This window comes from Sorex fumeus, unplaced genomic scaffold (assembly GCF_029834395.1).
Source record: "Sorex fumeus unplaced genomic scaffold, SorFum_2.1 ptg000061l, whole genome shotgun sequence".
NCBI classification, from domain to species: Eukaryota; Metazoa; Chordata; class Mammalia; order Eulipotyphla; family Soricidae; genus Sorex; species Sorex fumeus.
In genome coordinates, this window is record NW_026606118.1 from 44,317,385 (window position 1) to 44,338,974 (window position 21,590).

A 21,590-nucleotide genomic window follows, 5' to 3' on the forward strand; every position below is an offset into this window, starting at 1 on the left:
AGGCCACACCCAGCAATGCTCAGGGCTTAGCCCTGGCTTTGCTCTCGGGGATCAGGTCTGACAAGGCTCAGGGGAAGGAATGGGGAGCTGGGGACTAAACCTGCCGTACCTGCCATACTTGCTCCCTAGCCCTATAGACTAATTTTTTAAGGGATTTTAAAAATTTTCATTGACTCTAAGCAACAAGACCTCGTGTGGAATCACATCAACTTATATATTTTTTTTACTGTGAAAGTATTAACGCAGTAAATAAAGTGATTTAACCATATAAAATTGCTTATCTTACTATCTACAAAAGTAACCTATTTGTATATTCAAGAGTGAGGATCTAAATTTGGAGAGTGTGCTTTATTTTTGAAAACCAGGTTGGTGTGTGATATACCCTTCAAGCCCTGAATGTCAGAAAATTTGACTTGATTTCAGAGCCTGGTGCCCAAAGTTTCCCACAAAAGATTTCCTGCATTTGCTGACCATTACTGATAAGAATTCGGGGTTTAAGCTTTTTGTTTATCTGAGGAAATTCCTGTTAGGTGTGTGCACATTCCCCTTTGTTTTCAGTATTAGCCTTGGTGGGTCGGCTATAGAATGTGACACAACACTCTATTCTTCTAACAAAATCCTTTTGCAGATGGGGGCCCTTTTCCTGCATGTAATTAAGATGGGCATGAATCAGAGCCTGCTGACCACAACTCACTGGCTGAAAGATTTTTCAATTAATGATACACTTCATTAATATTTTCTTAAAATAGCATTTTTGCACATCAGTTAGCCATCAGTTCATCTGCACTGAAAAGGTATCTTTCTAGTAACTTTGAAGTGTGTTTTTAATAAGTACGTCCATGTTTGAGATTCTTCAAGTAGACCTTCACTGTTGCATATAAAACTTCTGATGGGTTTTATATAGGTGCAGTTTAGTGGCGTTTGAGAGTTTTCCTCTTGTGGCATCCACTGTAGCCAAAGATATCAGTGTACTGGTTTAGTGTCAGGCTGAGGTTTAACAGTGAGAATCACACCTGACATTAAAGCCATGATTTTGTCCCTAAAGAAGCACAGCCTAAAACTGTGGCCTTTGCCATATTGAACCAGGAAAGCTTTGCATGTGTTTGAGTCTTGACAGGAAAAGGTTTTGGGTAAAACTTGTCACATAGCTAGTTTTGATACAAATGTTAATTATCATATAGTTTTATATTATAGATTTATTTTATTGACTTAGCATCTGGATAATCAAAACATTATTAAAGCATTTTTATGAAGGAATATTTGACATATGATAAAAGGTTTTTGGATAACTGCAATGGTAAATTTTCTTATTTTGTGAATTTGTAACTGTAAATCTTTTCTTAACTCTTTCTTGCTTTATCTCTTGCTTTATTGATATGACTTGCTGAAAAAAATAGAACAGTTTTACAAGGACAGTTTGTTTTGGGAAAAAATCTGGGCTCTTAAAACTTGTTGAAGTAGATGAACTTATTCCTTGAATTTTATCTTGACATTTATAAGAAAAAATTTTAACTGTGTCATAAGAAAGAAAGTACTTTGTTGCCTTAAAGCTTTTGATTCTATCAACTTCACCAAAAACTCATTTTCTGTTTCAGGCCTTTGAAGATCTCAGCAAGTTAATGGTCAAGGTAAACGTCATACTTATAAAATTCAAACCAATTGTGATAGATTTAAAACTGTATTTGTTAGCAGATACTTTGGTGACATTCTCTTTTATATTTCATTATCTTCTTGACAGGCTAAGGAAATGGTGGAGTTATCAAAATCAATTGCTAATAAGATTAAAGACAAACAAGGTGACATCACAGAAGATGAGGTAAATAGGTTGCTTCTTATTTTTAAATTAAATAGTTGATTTTGCAGCACTGAACCATATCCCCAGCCCCAGTAGGTTGGTTTTTTTTTTAAGTATTTACAAACAGATAGCATGACTTACAGATAACGTGATGATGTTTTGGTAGTTAATCATTGTGCTTTCTTGGTGTGGTTATTTAATTTCTTTTAGGACTTAAAGATACATCAAAGTGGTTAAAAAAAAAGTCTACCGTAAACACTTTGTTATTTCCAGCAGGACTAAAGAATACTTCAGTACTGTTTCTCAGAGTGTAGAAATGGATTAAAATGCATATGGAGTGGCTGTTTTGTTCATACTCCTAAGTTTGATATGTGTCTAACAAGACTCATCGACATCCTGGTCACAGTCATTTTCCTTTCTGAGCTTCCTGTCCTGTCATTTGTTGACATTAGACATGGTATCATAGTTATCTAAGTCTCTTCTCATACCAAACCAGTGGGGTAAATGGAGTATGAGATCATCAAGATAGGAGGAGGAATAGTAGTAATGAGACTTCGCCCGCAGGGAGCTCCCGGAAGCCTGCTGCTAGGTCACAGTAGAGAGACACACAGGAGGAGGAAGTGGGCAGATAGAGGAATAATTGAGTAGAATTGAATTTATGAATGAAGGACTGGAAATGTTGGCGTGGAATGACTGAGTCTGCAAAGTTTCTTCTCATGTCTTTTCTCTTTTCACTGTAGACTATCAGGTTCAAATCCTATTTGCTGAGCATGGGCATAGCGAACCCAGTGACCAGGGAGACCTACGGCTCGGGCACACAGTACCACATGCAGCTGGCCAGGCAGCTGGTTGGCATCCTGCAGGCGCCTTTGGAGGTAAGACGTGAAACCCGAGCAGGTCTGGTTTAAACTCCTGTTTTTAAAAGTATGTGGTCTTTGTATTTAAATGCATTGTCATACAGTTAGTTTTGATACGAATGTTAATTTCCCTATAGTTTTATAATATCGATTTATTGTAGTATCTTAACATTTGGATAATCAAAATATTATTGAAGCACTTTTGTGAAGGAATAGTTGACATATGACAAAACATATCACCAGTACCTAATTGTCATTCAGTTTCTTTTCTTTCTATCAATTTCACTTGAAAACCAGCCCCCCTAAAAATTATTTTAAGACCAATTTCAGAAGTCACTTTACATGTTAATATTTTAGTAAGTAACTTTGATAATGATACCTTTATTCATATTCCCATTTCACTCTAAAACATTTAAAATCAGTTTTAAAATATGAAATGATGTTCACATTTTCTCTCCTTTTGGGGGAGGTCACACTCAAAGGGATTGGGTCGGAGGTGCTCCCAGCTGGGTTAGGGGAGGAGGGTTGGTGCTCAGCTCCTGTGGTGTCAGGGATTGAACCCTGGGCTCCAGCATGCAAAGGATGTGCTCCAGCCCTTTGGGTTGTCTCCCTGGTCCTCCTATTGTTCTCTTAGAGTTGGTTGCTTCAAGTCAACAGACATTACAATGAATTTGTCTATGAAGTTTTGTTGCATTTTTTTTTTAAATTCCATTGGTTTCCCTTCTAGCTGTTTTCCTTCTCCCACTTAGAGTTTAGAGTGTCACCAGAGTTCGTATTGTATGAACTAGAATGGTAACATGCCTTCCTGTAATCTGGTAGCTGCATCTGGAAAGTCTTCCTGTCCCTGACCGAACCTTTCATGGAGGGCGCTCTACATGTCCTTCCAGAGCTCAGCGCCAGCTGTTCAGCTCTGTCTGTGTGTGTGTGTGTGTGTGTGTGTGTGTGTGTGTGTGTGGTGTTAGCAGTAGTTGTCAGTCAGCATCTAGATTGTTGTTTCATTTCAGGTTGTAAAGGGTGATGACCTTATTTGATGCTGTCACTATTTTTTTTTTAACATGGGAAACCTGAACATTACGTTACTCATTTTGAAATGCTGTATTGACCCCCTGTTTTCATTTAGATGAATGTTAAGAGAGAAATAATCAGTTCTAAAACTGGATTTTATAGGTTCTCTCATCTGTATCAGAATCCCATTTTCAAGAGGATATGTAGAGATTTTATGAGTTGTCATTTCACTCTGCTGCTGATTTCATTTCATTGCCAACTGGTGCTAATGGTAACAGTACTTGGTTTTGTTTTCTATTTTAACAGGAGCGAGGGGGCATAATGTCACTCACCGAGGTGTACTGCTTAGTCAACCGCGCCCGAGGAATGGAAGTAAGATTTAGTAGTTCGGTGATAGTTTAAGCAACTGTAATCTCTTAATACAGTAAAGTTCTGTGGGCCGGAGAGAGACAACAGTGGGTCGGGTACTTATCTGCACAATGCCAACCTGGGTTTGATTCCCAGCACCCCATATGGTCCCCTGAGTACCGCCTGGAGTGATTTCTAAGTGCAGAGCCAGGAGTAAGCCCTGAGTACACTCAGGCCTCCAAACAAATAAAATATAGTCAAGTTTCCTATACTGTAACCAAGACTGCCCTGGGAAGGGGGTTGGGGCCAGAAGAGCTGGGGAGAGCAGAGGACAGTGAGGGCCACTGGCCTGGCAGTGTTCTGATGGCAACCTCTCTAGGACTAATCCTTTTTTTTTTTCTTTTTTGGGTCAGTCCAGCAGTGCTCAGGGTTACTCCTGGCTCTGCACCCAGGAATTATTCCTAGCAGTGTGCTGGGGACGATATGGGATGGCAGGGATTGAACTCAGATCAGCCAGCTGTGTGCAAGGCAAACGGCTGTGCTATCACTATAGCCCCCTGCACTGTTGCTATGACCCCACTGATCCTGTTCTTAAAAAAAAAAAAATTTTTTTTTTCTTTTTGGGCTTTTTGGGTCACACCCATCAATGCACAGGGGTTACTTCTGGCTCATGCACTTAGGAATTACTCCTGGAGTTGCTCAGGGGACCATATGGGATGCCAGGAATCAAACCTGGGTCAACCGCATACAAGGCAAACGCCCTACCCACTGTGCTATTGCTCCAGCCCCATCACTTCACTGTCACTGTCCTCCCATTGTTCATCGATTTGCTCGAGCGGGCCCAGTAACATTGTGAGACTTGTTACTGTGTTTGGCATATCGAATACATCATGGGTAGCTTGCCAGGCTTTGCCGTGCGGGCGAGATACTCTCGGTAGCTTGCTGGACTCTCCGAGAGAGGTGGAGGTCCAGCCCCATAAAAAAGAAAAAAAAAAATTTTTTTTAATCAAATCAAACAAACTGTCCAAACACTGTCCTCCCGTTGTTCATCGATTTTGCTCAAGCGGGCCCAATAACGTCTCCATCGTGAGACTTGTTGTTACTGTGTTTGGCATATTGAATACATCACGGGCAGGCGAGATACTCTTGGTAGCTTGCCAGGCTCTCCGAGAGGGGCAGAGGAATCGAACCCGGCTCGGTCCAGGCTGGCTGTGCACAAGGCAAACGCCCTACGGCTGTGCTATGGCTCCAGCCTATCAAAACTTTAAAATGTGGGCGTGGACTTAGTGAACCCTTTTAGTTTGTTTCAGGGCCTCCCTAGCAGTGCCCAGGGCCCCCATCAGCCCTTCTTTGACCAACAAACAGTGACCAACAGAACAGCGGTTCTGCTTGGGAGCAGGTGTCGCTGGGGGCAGATGGTACCTTTTTGTGCATGGTGCTGGTAAGGTGGTGCCACGTGTGACTGGGCTGACCTCCTCTTGCTCCCACGGGCTCCAGAGAAGCGCTGCCCTGCCCTTCTGGCCCCCTGCACCCCACTGTCATGGGCCTCTGTCCCCTGAGCCTGCGGGCGCCTAGATCCTGTGCCCTCAGTAGTCAGATGCGGTTCTAAGGTGTGAGCAGTCTCCTCTGTGTGGGTGACTCACGTGGTCTCGGCAACCATCCCCACCCCCGCAGGCTCGGGGTGAAGCGCTGCTGTTTGTACTCAGATCCTGCTGACAGGAGCCAGGACTCGCTCTCAGCCAGGCCACCCTCTTTCCCCTCTCGGGATCACTAGTCCATCCCAGAGTTACCTGGGGGTGAGGAAACTGAGGCTTGCTGCGATTAAGCGCAATGACGAGGCGACACTCTGCAGGCAGGGGGATTTGACAGGGCTCAGCACCCGCAACCGCCCTGCTTGGAGCTCTGCTGTGTGAGTCACAGCCCGGTAAATCGCTCCTAAACCAGGAAGGCTCTTTTTGGATCATGGCCTAAGGGTCGCCGCCAGCCACCCCAGTACACCCGTGCCTCTGATGTGCCACTGCGCCATACTGAGAGGTCTGCAAACAGAAGTGACACCCAGACCAAGAAGATCTTTTACCAAGTAAAGGAATGTTATCAATATCAGTAAGAATTCTTTTTATATGGGACCACAGGGCTAGTATTGGGTAGGACATTTGTCTTGCACACAGCCAGCTGGGGTTCAGTCCCTGGCATCCCATATGGTCCAGGGAGCACCACCAGGAGTGATCCCGCAGCACAGAGCCTGAAGTAAGTCCTAAGCACCACCAAAAGGGGGGTGGACGGCAGGAGATTCTTTTTGGTGTTGATTATGTATTTTTTATTTATTAAGTCATAAAAAGTTTATGTTAAAGTTGGCTTTGAAAATGTTGCTACTAGAAAATGATTGCATCTATGACGAATTATGATATGTCTCTATGGGATAGGCTGGCTCGGTGAATAAAGCTTTTGCTTCTCTGTTAATCCTTTTTGCCTTAATGATTAAGCTACTTCAAATCCTTGATGACTGATAACCTGTAAATGTTCTCATCTGTTGTAGTGAGCCTTATAATATGGCATCACTCTGTTAACTTGCAGTGTAACTGAATTCCCTTTTCCCCCCATTAGCTGCTCTCACCTGAAGACTTAGTGAATGCGTGCAAGATGCTGGACGCACTGAAGCTGCCCCTCAGGTAAAAGAGCCTCTGCTGGGCATTTGCCAACTGTCAGCATGTCGGGAAAGAGCAGCTGGGAGAGCCCTGCCAGGTCTGCCAGCCCGCGTGCAACACCGCCCTCTTGGAGAGCCTTTGTCAGGAACAGAACCGCGTGGACCCTGCTCCTTTCATCCTGGCTTCCTGCTGAGAGCCAGTAGACCGCTCTCGTCGAGCTGGGGCAGGAGATGGGAGTGTAGGCTCCCTCACGAGGGCAGAATAACCAGCCCCTCATCCTGTAAACATCTTGTGAGACTCAGCACCTGCAAATGTTCAGCCATGAATCTCACATTCCCCGGGTTTAAAGTATAAAGTTTAAAACAAAAGCCAGACATGTGTTACTTGGCATGTTGGGCTAGAGTTCGTTTATGAACTGTCTTCAAATGATTTTTTTTTTGCAAGTCACAAACTTATTGGAAACAAATGACACTCAGTGCAAACTTCTTAGTGGCCAAGTGTGTGTGTGTCGGGGGGGGCGGGGGGGACCAGGTATAGGTGGGCGTCCAGGACTGGCTAGGCTCCGTTGAGTGACCAGTGGGATCCTGCTTGCTGGGTCTTCGCCCTTGGGACTGGCATATGCAGGCCCAGGCACAGCCGAGTACAAAGTACAAAAATAAACTGTACGGTCCTGCAACCCTGCCTGGTCAGTTTGTTGGGGCAGGGCAGAGGCTCTGCTCAGCAGGCCTAGTGTTGTCCTGTCCAGCCGCCATGTGGACACCTAGAGATCAAATGATTTTTCAAGTAATGCTATGTTTCCTTGCGGTCCTTCGGTTTGAACTATTCTGTCTCTCTCTTGCCCTTGTCCTTGGACATAAAAGAAGGTAAAAATAATATCTGCACCTCCTGCCGCAGCTGAGATCCTGGATGTTCATGGCTGTGTTCTCCCGTCTGGTTTTTAGGCTGCGGGTTTTCGATAGTGGCGTCATGGTAATTGAGCTTCAGTCCCACAAGGAAGAGGAAATGGTGGCCTCAGCCTTGGAGACGGTACGTGAGCCTGGCTTCCTCCCACTAGTAGGGTTTTCTGTGAAGACCCGAATGCTTAGCAACTTGAGAAACAGGATTTCCTTTTGAATTTCACTTGGCGAAGAAGAAGTAATGCTCAGACCTAAGTTAAAACCATTCGCTATTAGCAAAAAATGATAGTTATGCTTTGGAAGCTTTTTGCAAGGTAGTGACACCACTCATAATAACATTTATCAGAGGAAATAGAATTAGGAAAGTGCTTGATTTTGTGTGTGTGTATGTGTGTGACTACTAATGTCAAGAACAGATTTTTAACATTGTTGATCAGAAGGTTGCCCATCATTGAACTTCTTTCAGAAACTCTTTGGCAGCATTATAAACATTACCAGTTGTTTTATGCAGTAGTTTGCTTCGAAAATATATAAAGCAGGGCCGGAACAATGTACAGCGTATAGGGTAGTTGGTTTGTATGAGACTGACCCAAGTTTGATTCTCGGTATCCCATATGATCCCCCAGGCACCATCAAGAGTGATTCCTGAGTGCAGAGCCAGGAGTAGCCCCTGAACGTTGCTAGATGTGGCCCCAAATGAACAAGCAAAAGTATGCAAAGCAGCAGTAGTTTGAAGCAGTGATTTTCAGCCTTTATTACAGTAACACACAGACTCTACTGATCCATGATTCAGTGGTTGAACCACTGTTGTAGACAGATTTTATTGACCAAAGTGCTGATATTACTCATTAGTATACTTGAAGCATTAGTGCCCTTAGTGATGAAGCCTATATAATTTGAGTAACTCACATAAATTAAATTCATTATTTTAAATTATATGAAAACCTCTAATACCAGAGATATCTCTCATATATTTTTTAATTTATTTTACTATCTTTTTTTGTTTTTTTTTTTTTTTTTTGCGTTTTGGGTCACACCTGCCGATGCACAGGGGTTACTCCTGGCTCTGCACCCAGGAGTTACTCCTGGTGCTGCTCAGGGGACCATATGGGATGCTGGGAATCGAACCCGGGTTGGCTGTGTGCAAGGCAAATGCCCTACCCGCTGTGCTATCGCTCCAGCCCTAATTTATTTATTTTAAACAAGTTTTATTGGATTACTGTAAGATACTTACAAACTTGTATGGTTGCGTTTCCTTTGAACAATGCTCGCGCACCCATCTCTCCACCAGTGCCCATTTTCTACCACCAGTGTTCCCACTGTCCCTCCCACCACCCCCACCCTACTCTGCTCCCTACCTCTAAGGCAGGTACAATCCTTTTATTTCTTGAAATAGTGTTTTGTAGTTTTCTTTGTATAGGTCCTTTACCTCTTTAGTTAAACTGATTCCAAGATACTTAATTTTCTGGGGCACTACTGTGAACAGGATTGTTTTTTAAATAATCTCTTCTTTTTCATTATTTGTGTATAGGAAGGCCATGGATTTTTGGGTATTTTGTCACCTGCCACTCTACTATAACAATCCTATTATTTCTAGGAACTTTTCTGCAGAGCCTTTAGGGTTTTCTAAGTATAGTATCATGTCTTCTGCAAATAGTGATAGCTTGACTTCTTCCTTTCCTATATGGATGCCTTTGATATCCTTTTCTTGCCTAAGTGCTACGGCAAGTACTGCCAGCACCATATTGAATAGAAGTGGTGAGGTTAGGCAACCTTGTCTTGTACCTGATCTTAGAGGGAAGGTTCTCAGCTTTTCCCCATTGAGAATAATGCTGGCTGTGGACTTATATTGAGGAAAGTTCCTTTGACTCCCATTTTGCTGAGAGTTTTTATCATAAATGGGTGCTGGATCTTGTCAAATGCCTTCTCTGCATCTATTGATATGATCATATGGTTTTTATCTTTCCTTTTATTGATATGGTGTATTATGTTGATTGATTTGCGAATTTTAAACCATCCTTGCATATCCAGGATGAATCCTGCTTGGTCATGGTGTATGATCTTTTTTGATGAGTCATTGGGTTCTATGTGCTGGTATTTTGTTGAGGATCTTTGCATCTGTATTCATCAGGGATATTGGTCCGTAATTCTCTTTTTTCTGCTTTTGATATGAGGCTGATATTTGCCTCATAGAAACTGTTTGGAAGTGTTTCTGTTTTTTCAATTTCTTAGAAAAGCTTGAACAGGATTGGGAGTAGGTCCTCTTTGAAGGTTTGGAAGAATTCCCTAGTGAATCCATCTGGGCCAGGGCATTTTGTTTTTTGGGAGACTTTTGGTAACTAGTTTAATTTCCTTGATAGAGATAGGTCTGTTCAGGTATTCCAAGTCTTCTTGGGTCAGCTTTGGGAGATTATAGGAGTCCAGGAATTTATCCATGTCTAGTTGTCTAGTTGCGTAGCATAAAGCTTTTCAAAGTAATCACTGATTCTCCTTTGAATTTCTGTGGGTTCTGTTGTGATGTCTCCGTTTTCATTTGTTTCTGTTTATTAGGGGTCTCTATTTCTTGTTCCTCTGAGTCTTGCTTGTGGTTTATCAATCTCGTTTATTTTCTCAAAGAACCAGTTCTTGACTTCACTGATCTTTTGGATTTTTTTTTTTTTTGAGTTTCCGTGTGATTAATTTCTTCTCTAAGTTTTATTATTTCTTTCTGGTTTGGGCTCCTTTTATTGGTCATTCTTCAAGATCTTAAACTGTGAGTTTAGATTATTTATGTGGGCCCAAATCTTCCTTCCTGAGGAATACTTATAGAGCTATGAACTTTCCTCTTAACACTGCTTTTGCTGTATCCCATAAGTTCTGGTAGTTAATGTCTTCATTCTCATTCATTTCCAAGAATTTTTTGATTTCCTCTTTGATTTCCTTTCTAAGCTACTTGTTATTGATTTGGAGGTGTTTAATTTCCAGGTGTTTGGTTTGAATTTCTGTTTCTGGGTGTGATTTACTTCGATTTTCAGTGCATCATGATCTGAAAAGATTGTTGATACAATTTCTATCCTCTTAATTTTACAGAGGTATGTTTTATGGCCCAGTATGTGGTCTGTTTTGGAGAATGTCCCATGTGCACTTGAGAAGAATGCGTATTCAGCTTTTGGGGGGTGAGATGCCCTATATATGTCTACTAGACCCCTATCTTCCATTTCTTCCTTCAGATACAGTATATCCTTGCTGGGCTTGAGACTTGTTGATCTGTTGAGAAGTGATAAATCAGTGTTGATGTCTCCAACTATTATTGTGTTGTTTTCAGTGTCTTTCTTCAAGTCTATGAGGAGTCGTTTTAAGTATTTTGTTGGTTTCTTATTAGGTGCATATACGTTTAGGAGAGTGAGTTCTCCGACTGTACAGATCCTTTGGTCATTAAGAAATGACCTTCATTGTCTCTTGTAACCGTCTTCAATCTGAAGGCTATGTGGTCTAATATTAGTATGGCCACTCCCACTTTTTTTTGAGGGAGCTGTTTGCTTGTAGGATTGTTTTCCATCCTTTCATTTTGAGTCTGTGTTTGCTCTACCTGTTCAGATGTGTTTCTTGCAGGCAGCAGAATGCTGGGTTCAGTTTTCGGATCCATCCTGCTTCTCTGTATCTTTTAATTGGTGCATTTAGTCCATTGACATTGAGAGAGATTATTGATATAGGGGTTTGTCCCATCTTTCTGCCAAAGTTTGGAGTATTTGAGGGGCTTGTCTTCTCTTAAGGTAGCCCGTTTAGTTGCTCATAGCCATGGTTTTTGAGGCTATGAAGTTCCTGAGTTGTTGTTTGTCTGTGAAGCTATGTGTTGTTCCTTCTGATATGAATGAAAGTCTAGCTAGGTAAAGTATTCTACGTGAGGCATTTATTTCACTGAGTTTGTTCACTATATCCTACCACCGTCTTCAGGCCCTTAGCATTTTATTGGGTAGGTCTGCTGTGAATCTTAAGGATGCCCCTTATAAGAAATTTCTTTTTTTGATCTTGCTGTTTTCAGAATTTTATTTCTGTCTGTAGTTTTCATCATTCTGATCAGGATGTGTCTTGGAGTATTTTTATTTGGATTTCTTTTAGCTGGAGCCCTTTTGGCCTCCTGGATCTGATCGCACGTGGTCTTCAGCTCTGAATGTCTTAGCAATGATGTCTTTGACAGTTTCTTCTTCATCAGGGTTTTCTTCCTGTTTCTTCGGGACTCCAGTGATTCTTGTGTTATTCCTCTTGGCTTCATCCTGATTTTCTCTTGGCATCTGTTGATTTATTTTGAGGTTCTTGTCCATTTTCTGCTGTTGTTTGGAGACTCTCTGCACCTCATCTTGGAGCTCACTGATTCTATCCTCAGCAGCTGTTACTCTGGTGCTGAGGCCTTCCACTGAGTTTTTCATTTCACATACCAATTTTTTTAGGTCTGTCATTTCTGCTTACATTTTTGTTTGCATTTTCCTCACCTCCACTTTCATATCCTCTTGTATTTTATCAGCAGTGTGTTCCATTGCTTCTTTGAGCTCCTTATACATCCTTCAAAGTTCTATTTGAAATTCCTTATCTGAGAAGTTATAGAGTTCATTGCTACTGTTTGATTCATCTGGCCTAGCAACTTCAATCATTAGGCTTGGTAAGGATCTGCATTGTTTTACCATAGTGAGCTTTGTGTTTTGGAGTTTTATCTAATGTTGTTGTATATTATGGCCCCTACAATCGGGCTATCTTTGTGAGTGGCCATGGCTTATTGATAGGTATGTATGAGGCCTGGGATAACTAGTGCCTCAAATGTGGGGTGCAGAGAAAATAAGTTCTTCGCGCGGACAGGTGAGCATTCGTGCGGTTTTGTGGTTAGGGGTTTAGAAGGTGTTCGGGATGAGTAAATGAGGGGGAAATGATAGGGGTCCACACACCTGGGAGAGGAAGGTGGCGGTGCGGCTCTGGAGGGGTGGTGCTGGGGGCAGGATGTACGTCCGCAGGATGCTGGGAGGAGTTCAGGTCCGGGTGCCCAGCTTCTCCCACATATTTTAAACAATACATACACATACAACACACACATAGAGTTCCTGCGTGGGAACTCTATGTTCCAAATGGAACATAGAGTTTCTTAATTCCATTTAAGAAATTAGTATTTTGGGACTGGGGTACATTGGGTCAGGCACTTACCTTGCACACAGCTGATATCACTGGTACCTCTTAGGGTCGCCCAAGTCCCGTCAAGAGTGATTCCTGCGCACTGCCAGATGTGGCCTAAAACAAACAATGGAACCAAATTATTGTTTTTATGTTGAAGTCATCAGCCTTTGTAAAATTACACGTTAGTAAAGAGGATTTAGTCCTGTAGTAAAAATTCTTTGTGTTGTAGTAGAAGACATTTTCAAGTAATGCTATGGTTCCTTGTGGTCCTTATGTTTGAAATGTTCTGTATCTCTCTTGCCCTTGTCCTTGGCATAAAAGAAAGTAGAAATAATATGTGTACCTCCTCCCGTAGCTGGAGATCCTGGGCATTCACGACTGTGTTCTCCCAGTCTTTGATTTTTAGGCTCCAAGTGTTTGACAGATATTCAGATATTTCTTGAATATCTGGGTTCTCCCTAGATTTATACATAGGTGTTATATTTATATAGCAATAGCACAGCGGTAGGGTGTTTGCCTTGCATGCAGCTGGCCCGCCGAGCCGGGTTCGATTCCTCCACCCCTCTCGGAGAGCCCAGCAAGCTACCGAGAGTATCTCGCCCACACAGCAAAGCCTGGCAAGCTACCTGTGATGTATTCAATATGCCAAACACAGTAACAACAAGTCTCATGATGGAGACGTTACTGGGCCAGTCGAGCAAATTGATGAACAACGGGAGGACAGAGCAGTGCTACAGTTATATTTATATTTTCTTCTGCTATATGCTTGTTAGGTTTCAGAAAAAGGATCACTAACCTCAGAAGAGTTTGCTAAGCTTGTAGGAATGTCTGTCCTCCTTGCTAAAGAAAGGTAAGTATGGCCCTTGCTCTTTTGTTTCATTTATATTTATGTTTCTGGATGGACATATGATTGTGGCTTTCCCTCTCAATCCCCAGGTTACTTCTTGCAGAGAAGATGGGCCATCTTTGCCGAGATGATTCTGTGGAAGGCTTGCGGTTTTATCCAAATTTATTTATGACACAGAGTTAATGGTTTTGTATTTGAAATATTTCTTGCCCATCTACTTGTATCATGTAGAAGTTAGATGACATTGAGCTAAGAGTAAACCCTGATGAACTGAGAATTTAATGGAACATTGCACCATTGCACTATAAAACTTTTCATTTCCCCCTAAATAGGAAGCTTATTAGGGACAAATATAGGAAATTACAGAAAAGTGAATGCCTATGTGAATTTTAAATCACACTAGAGTTGAATAAGATCTTTAGGAGGTCAGCTTGAAATATGGATTTTAAGTTAACCCCGAAATCTGACCGTTTTGTACAGAAGGGGGGTAAGGAGAAAAAAATGCATGCTTTGACAGATTCAATCCTGATTTTGGTGTGACTAAGATTCATTGAATTATAAAACTGTCTTCTGCATGTAATGTTTCCATTTCAGAGGGTTTTCGTAAAGCAAGCAGTACCTGGAGTAGTAGTTTAAGAACATTGAAACAGAACATGGAACCTCTGTGCCTGGAGGTGCCTCCTGCAGGCCTGTGCGGTTAGTCATCGGCATGTCTACAACAGACCAAATAAAGCACCTTAAAAAAAGTGTCTTAAAAAAAGGAAACATTTTTGACTCGTATATATATATATATATACAGTCTCATGTCTTTGTAGTGATGTTTTGTGGCTGGTGTTTAAAGAATGCAGCTATGTCATTTTGTTTTTTAAAAATGCTTTGGATTTGGGGAATTAATTAAAGAGCTGTATAGACATGCCCAGAAATGGGAATGCAGATTGGAAGGTAGGAATTCCCAACGATTGTTGTGTGGGTGGAAGGTTCAGGAGAATCTCCTGCTGACTTAACAAGATTCTTGGTGCTCTTTTTATCTTAAAGCCACAGATGGAAAAGTAGAAAGTGGAAATCCTTTTCTTCCTCTTAAGGAGTATCAAAATTAAACATTTTTTAAAAAGTAATTCTTTATGTCGTATTTCAGCAATACTTTTCCCCTTTGCCCCACATATTAAGAAGCTGTGTGGAGGAATTGTCTTATTGAAAAGTTTTGCTGAGGTAACAAAACCTGGCTGATAACGAATTTAGATCGTTTGCAGGAAAGTGGATAGATAGACTGATTTTATCTATTACCGTGATACTGTGTGCAATATGTTGCCATTACCTCAAACTTGGGTACCTCGTAGAGAAGGGAGATTCTTTTCCTGAGGTTGAGTTAGAAGACGGTAGTGATGGTTTGGGGCCCAGCATCCAAGAGATAGAATCTGTGTTGAAAGGACCGTTGGCCCCAGCAAGAGGGGATGCCCAGACTCCTGTGTGGATCATTCTGGCACTCCCACGGAGCTAGGTGGCAAGGGCTACACTACAGACATCCCTTTGGGCAAGTGGCAGGTATCCTCTGTTACAGACCCAGGGATGCAGCAAGAGCCAGTCCTTGATCTCTGTCAGCTCAGGGGAAAGTGACTGTCAGCAGATCCTCCTCCTGGGTCATGGGGATGCTGTGGATGAAGCATTTTGCTTTAGTCTTTCTATTCGAACCTGTCACTGATTCAGTATCATGGTAACACACCCCTCGTCCCCCCAGTGTTCAGCCTCAGGTTTATTTGGGTGCAAGTTCCATTTCTGACTGATCAGGTCTTCCAGGCCATTGTGTAAACGTGCCTGTGTCACAATTCTCTCCAGGTTCTGCTCACTTGCTCCTAAGTTTGCTCTGGCCAATGTGTGCTGCGCGCACGTGCGCGCGCGCACGTGCGCGCACACACACACACACACACACACATACACACAGTCTCTTGTGACTGAGTTTTTAAAAAATTACAGAGAAAAATTATAAACTTTTTCTTTTTCCATTTTTATCTAGTTGCAACTAAGATTGCTTGAATACTGTACCTAGATTTCATGGCTGAGATCATTACAGAAAACCTCCACATACTTTAGCATTCATTCATAGTAGTGTGGTAATAGATTAGCAAAAAATAGTGCACTCTCAGTGGTAGAATATGGAATGAAGAGTCTCTTCTAGCTGGTTTCCCGCTGGCCTCTTGAATCCGGGTGCATGTGCTCTTCAGCTCTGAGAACTTCTCAGCCATGATTTGACTTTTACTTCTACAGAGCCACCTCCTGATCGTCTGGGATCCTGGTGTTTCTTATGTTGTTCTTCTTGCATTCATCCTAAAGTTCTCTCATCTGCTGTTCATTTGTTTTTCAGCATTTTTCCCATCTTCAGCTGTTGTCTTGAGGTTTGTTGCATCTAGTCTTGGAGCTCACTGATTTTGTCAGCTGCTGTTACTCTGTTGCTGGGGCCTTCCAGTATCTTTTTCATTTCAACTACCAAAGTCTTGAGTTCTGTCATTTCTCCTTGTAGTTTTCTCATTTTTGCTGTCATTTTGTGTATAATTGGCTGTCTGTACCATTGTTCTTGAGTTCATTAAACATACTCAACCTTTCCTCTCTTCAATTCCTTATCCAAGAGGTCTAAGAGCTGGTAAGTAGGTTGTGTTGTTTTGGGGTTGGGTTTGTTTTTGTTTTTGTTTTTTGTTTTGTTTTTGGTGTTTTTGTCTTTTTGGGTCACAGTCAGTGATGCTCAGTGGTTAGTCCTGGCTCTGCACTCAGGAATTACTCCTGGTGGTGCTCAGGGGACCATACGGGATGCTGGGGATCAAATCCAGATTGGCCCTGTGCAAGGCAAGCACCCTACCCACCGTACTGTCACTCTGGCCCTGAGCTGATAAGGGTTGGTTGAGTCTTAAGGGCTCCACTCTTCCCTCACTAGGTGTTGTGGGAGTCTGAGCTGCTTTTTTATTGCACTGTTACAGGCCTTAAGTTTACTCTCAGACTACAGCTGTGCTTGCTGTGTATTATGGAGGGGAAATACCACATACTGACTCTGGGAGACCTGAATGGTGGTTCTCTTATTTTGGGAGGCAGATTGCCTCTGCTGGCTGCCTAGTGCATTGGGTCACTCACCTGGGAGCTAGCAGGGTTGCATCTTGTCTTGTTATGCTCCAGGTAGGCAGGCATGCGCGTGCACACACATGCATACACATGCGCGCGCGCACACACACACACACACACACACACACACACTCATACCCACACCCTCTTCCTGGCTCTTCTCTTTGCATCAGATTTACTTCTTGTCTTTTAGAAACAGGATTCTGGAAGTCATGAAAGGACTGGAATGGCTTCTTTCTGAGCATTAGAGTCGCATGTTCACATCTCCCGCATGTTTATTCCCGTTTGGTTTCCTCTGATCCTCTTTCCAGTGCAGAAGCTCCTTTTTTTGTCTGACAGTAAGCATCAGTAAACTCCACATGGACACAGGAGCAAGTGAAAATCAGTCAGGAGGATGGTTCCCCTCTAGAATGAATGGGGGGGGGGGGGGGGGGGAGTGACATGACTATGTTCTGCAAATGTCACATTTAAAAAAATAGATAATACCAATTTTATTTTTAATGGGCATTTTGGCTTTTTTCAGACCTCTTCATATGCATATTTTTATCCTTTTTTTTTTTGGTCAAATAATGTTTTGGTTCTCTTTGAATAAAGGTTATATACATTTAAATATATAGAACCAATCAGGCCCTGCGTGCAAAAACATCCTCTCTTGGTGCTTTTCACTAGTATTATTTTTATTTTCCCTAACTTTGTTCTTAGCATAAATCTGTAACTTTGGGATAATGGGATATTTCTAACCACATACCGTCAAAATTGATTTACATTGTGTAAATGACGATTGTTTTCTGGGATAAATGTGTATAGGGTAAAATTATTACAAAATTAAAACATGTTTTTACACAAGTTGTTCTTTTAAAAGACTGTTGAAAGCTGTGTGGAAATGATAAACCTCAGTATAAGACAATTCACTCATTTTCTCTTTTAGATTTTATAATCTAGAGTTGGTTATAATTTTTATGACTGCAAACTTTCAGTACTGTAGTTCTTTTGCTGTGTTTGGTTTGTGTCTAGTTCCAGATGTGAGTTCCAGTGTTGATTTACCAGCTGTGTTCACTTGTCTGTACCGTCTCTTGTTCCCTGTTCATCAGACTGACCAGGTGCTTCTCATGTTCACGTGCTTTAGACGGTTCCCCGTTGCCCGGCAATTTCACACTTTTGGTTTAGCAGAGTCCCTGTTTACAAAGTGTTTAGGTTTTAGGGACTGCAGATGAGCATATTTAAAATGATAAACATCTCTTAATTGCCAATGAAGCTCTCTATTTAGTTAGGATTAGAATCCCTAAAGAATTATCCATGGTCATGAATTTTGTACGACTATAATAGGTATAATACAAAAACCTGAATGTTAAGAGCAGGCTTTTCTATACCAATAAACTATTTAAATTTATCTTTGCCAATGCGTATGATTATGTTTATAGAAATTTATTGCTAATCCCGTTCCTTATGATAGATCTAATGGATTGTAAACTCTGTGACAAAGTCTGCCATTTTCATCTGGATGTACCTTCAGAACCTAGATTAGGACCTGGCACACAGTGAGCATTCAAGAAATATTTGCAGAATAAATGAACTCTGATATGTATATGTATAATATGGGTCCATTTGGTCCTGCTTTATCTGCCATTTAATTCAATTAAAAAAACACCTGATTTTCATACAAATCAACCTTGTGTGAGAAACTCTGTGGACCATTGAACGGATTTAAAAAAAAAAAGATTAAGATACAATCCTTGCGTTGATGAAGATGACCTAGTTGGGGAAAAATAGACATACAAGCAACCTCAAGTGAAGAAGAATGAGTGTATGATGAAGGGGCTCAGCGTCTTGTGGGAGACCTCGGAAGGGCCCTTTAGTTCAGGAGAGAGGCTATGGGAAGGTCTGTCTGTGAGGAGAGAAGTTAGAAACTAGGCGAACCAAAGACCTAAGGCGTCAGTAGGTGGAGCTACTGGCAGCCTGAGGAATGCTCCTCCCAGTTTGAGGGCATGTTTCCCTGGTCTGCACAGACTTCCTTTCATTACTTCTTCCTTCCTTATTCAGTCTCATTCCCAGTAACCAAAAATCATACTTTGTGCAGTTTAATTTACATTAGAAAATTCCGTTTCTAGTACTCAACAATTTACAAATTTCCTAAGGATTATTGTTAGTCACTGCACATGACTGTATTTTATACTGTTCAATAATTAGTGTTTTTATGTCAGAATAGAAAATTTTGGTTTATTTTAAGTTTAAGAATATCATACAGGGCCGGAGCGACAGTACAGCATGTAGGACTTTTGTCTTGCACGCGGCCGACCTTGGTTCAATCCCCGAAATCCCATATGGTCCCCAAGACACCGCCAGGAGTAATTCCTGAGTGCAAAGCCAGGAGTAACCCCTAAGCATCTCTGGGTATGAGTTAAAAAGCAAAAAAATAAATAAAAAAGAAGAAAAAAAGAATGTCATATCAACTTGAATTTCCTCTGGCCCCATTCTGTAATTGTACAAAGAAAATTCTTAATATTAACTGACAATGTGATTTTTTTTTTAATATCATGAATTCACTCGCAGATCTCAATCTGTGTACCTTACCCTTTTTCAGAGAGACTTTTGAGCCAGACTTGTCAGGGTTCAGCCTGTCTGGGATCTGCTCTTTTGATTCAAATCCCATGACATGGACTATATCCCCAATGTGGGAAGCTTCCCAGAAATGCCAGGTCAACACACACTTGTTACATTACAGCATGAAAATTAGGTCATTTGTATTCTTTGTACCGTGATAATCAAGAGTCAGAGCTTTCCTTTCAAAGCATATTACCTAGGGAAATAAGAACTCACTCCAAATAAAGGATCCTCTGGAGATTGCAGAGAAATATTATTAAATATACACAAGATCAGGGTTTGGCAAGAATTGTAACTGAGGCAAAAAAGAACCACGCATCAGGCTGGTACAGCTAGGAGGGTGCTTGCTTTGCATGTGGCCAACCCGAGTCTCTTTCCCAGAACCCGGTATTCAGTCCCTGAATCCTTCGAGAATGATTCCTGAGTGCAGAGCCATGAGTAAGCCTGTGCACGGCCTGGTGTGACCCCCCAACCAAACAAATAAAAACCATGGCCAGTCCAGCCATCTGTGCCTGGTTCAGGTCCACTCTCCAAACAAGTGTGAATTTCTGGGGAGATCGTGTCAAGATTTGACACAGAAAGATGTTTCAAATCCCTTTCCATTGATTTTTGATTTTCAAAACTAAGATTATTCAGGTATTGGGCTTGCACTCGGTGTAGTGGAGTGATCCTGAGCACAGAGCAGTAGTACACCCAGAACATCACCCAGTAGGACCCCCAAAACAAAACTAAAATAATAGTGGGAATATCAACTTGAATTGATGGACGACATCAGACTAGATAATTCACTGGTAGTGAACTTGGATCCTGAATTTAAAGCCTTTTTTTTTTTAAGTATTGTTACAATGAAATACTTGGCAAAGTGGGGTTATATTTAACAAATTTGGTATCTCTAGTAAGTGCATAACGTCTACATTTAAAAAGAGTAAAAGAGGAGCTGGTTCAGCAGTACAGCAAGTATCTGTCCCTACCACCACAGATGGTCCCCTGAGCACCGCCAGGAGTAATGCCTGAGCATAGAGCCAGGAATTAAGACCTTGATTACCGACGGGTGTGGCCCAAAAAACCCCAATAAATAAATGAATAAAAGGGTCAAGGATCTGCAATGTTTTATTTTTTCAGTTCTGAAATTTGAGATGGAATCTACAATGAGACACACAGATCAATCTTAGTCTAAATGAGTTTTGACAAACGCGACCTTTTCTTGGAGGGTGGGGCGGGTGAGACACACCTTGCTATGCTCAGGACTTACTCCTAGCTTTGTGCTCAGGGTTTACACCTAGCAGGGCTCAGGGATTACTCCTGCCGGCCTGGAGGCGGGGAGGGGGTCGTGGCGCACACATGTGGGGTTGTCGAGATCCAATCCAGGTCTGCCGCGTGCAAGTCAAACGCCCCACCCTTTTGGCCCCGAAATCATTCACCCTTAACCGGGCAAACATTTTCCAAAAGTTTCCCTACCACCTTTTCCCAATAATTTGTTCCTCTTCGGATATCTATTCGACAAAACACTAGTTTTTGTCTGTTCAGTGACATCTTCTGCATGAGAAAAGCACTGGCAAAAAAAACGATTGCCCGTGGGGCTGGAGCAATAGCACAGCGGGTAGGGCGTTTGCCTTGCACGCGGCCAACCGGGATTCGAGTCCCAGCATCCCATAGGGTCCCCTGAGCGCCGCCAGGAGTGATTCCTGAGTGCAGAGCTAGGAGTAACTCCTGAGCATCGCTGGGTGTGACCCAAAAAGCCAAAAAAAAAAAAAAAAAAAAAAAAAAAGGATTGCCCGTTACATAGTAGTCGAAAGCCGAGCGAGGCTGTTCAATCCGGTGGCACTCTGGTCTCTTCTTTTTTTAAAGTTGGCACTAGCGGGTTCGATTAAAAAAAAAAGTTTTTAATTCTGTTAAATAATCAGGCCCCCGAGAAAGCAAACTAACTTGCACTTTTGCCCGAACTCTTGCAAGTCTTCAGGGCCTTGGGGAAGCCCAGCCCACCGCTGGCCTCGGGCGACGCCCTGGGGATGCAGGCGCCCGGGGAGCAGGGCGGGCAGGCGTTGGGAGCGGCGAGGGCGCCGGCGGGCCCTGAGCCGGGAAGTTCCCCGCGGCCCCTCCGCCGTGCGCGCCGGGCCCCCCGCTCCGCTCCCCGCCGCCCCTTTCCTGCCGCTTTTCCTGCCCGGCTCGGCCGGGGAAGGACGCGCGGCCGGGGCGGGTGGGAGCGGGCGGGCTCCGCCCCTCCGGGCGCCGTCGGGGCGGGCTGGGGTGGGGCTGCCGGGCGCTGCGCTGCCGGCCGGGCAGTCCCGGGCCGCGGGATGCTGTGCGCGCTGCTCCCGGCCCGAGGCTTTGCGAGCCGCCTCGCCCGCCCCG

The 21,590-nt window shown here is 42.7% G+C and overlaps 1 protein-coding gene across 1 annotated transcript in view; it reads left to right on the forward strand.

Moving 5' to 3' along the window:
• The window catches only part of VPS36 (vacuolar protein sorting 36 homolog), a 35,809-nt gene extending 21,508 nt beyond the window's left edge, over positions 1 to 14,301 (forward strand). The window contains exons 7-14 of the mRNA XM_056126104.1: positions 1,596 to 1,628; positions 1,739 to 1,816; positions 2,536 to 2,670; positions 3,964 to 4,029; positions 6,610 to 6,674; positions 7,592 to 7,676; positions 13,459 to 13,535; positions 13,622 to 14,301. Of these exons, the coding sequence (XP_055982079.1) occupies positions 1,596 to 1,628; positions 1,739 to 1,816; positions 2,536 to 2,670; positions 3,964 to 4,029; positions 6,610 to 6,674; positions 7,592 to 7,676; positions 13,459 to 13,535; positions 13,622 to 13,715 (633 nt within the window). The 3' untranslated portion in view covers positions 13,716 to 14,301. The remainder of the gene's footprint in view (positions 1 to 1,595; positions 1,629 to 1,738; positions 1,817 to 2,535; positions 2,671 to 3,963; positions 4,030 to 6,609; positions 6,675 to 7,591; positions 7,677 to 13,458; positions 13,536 to 13,621) is intronic.
• The last annotated feature ends 7,289 nt before the right edge of the window (positions 14,302 to 21,590 follow it).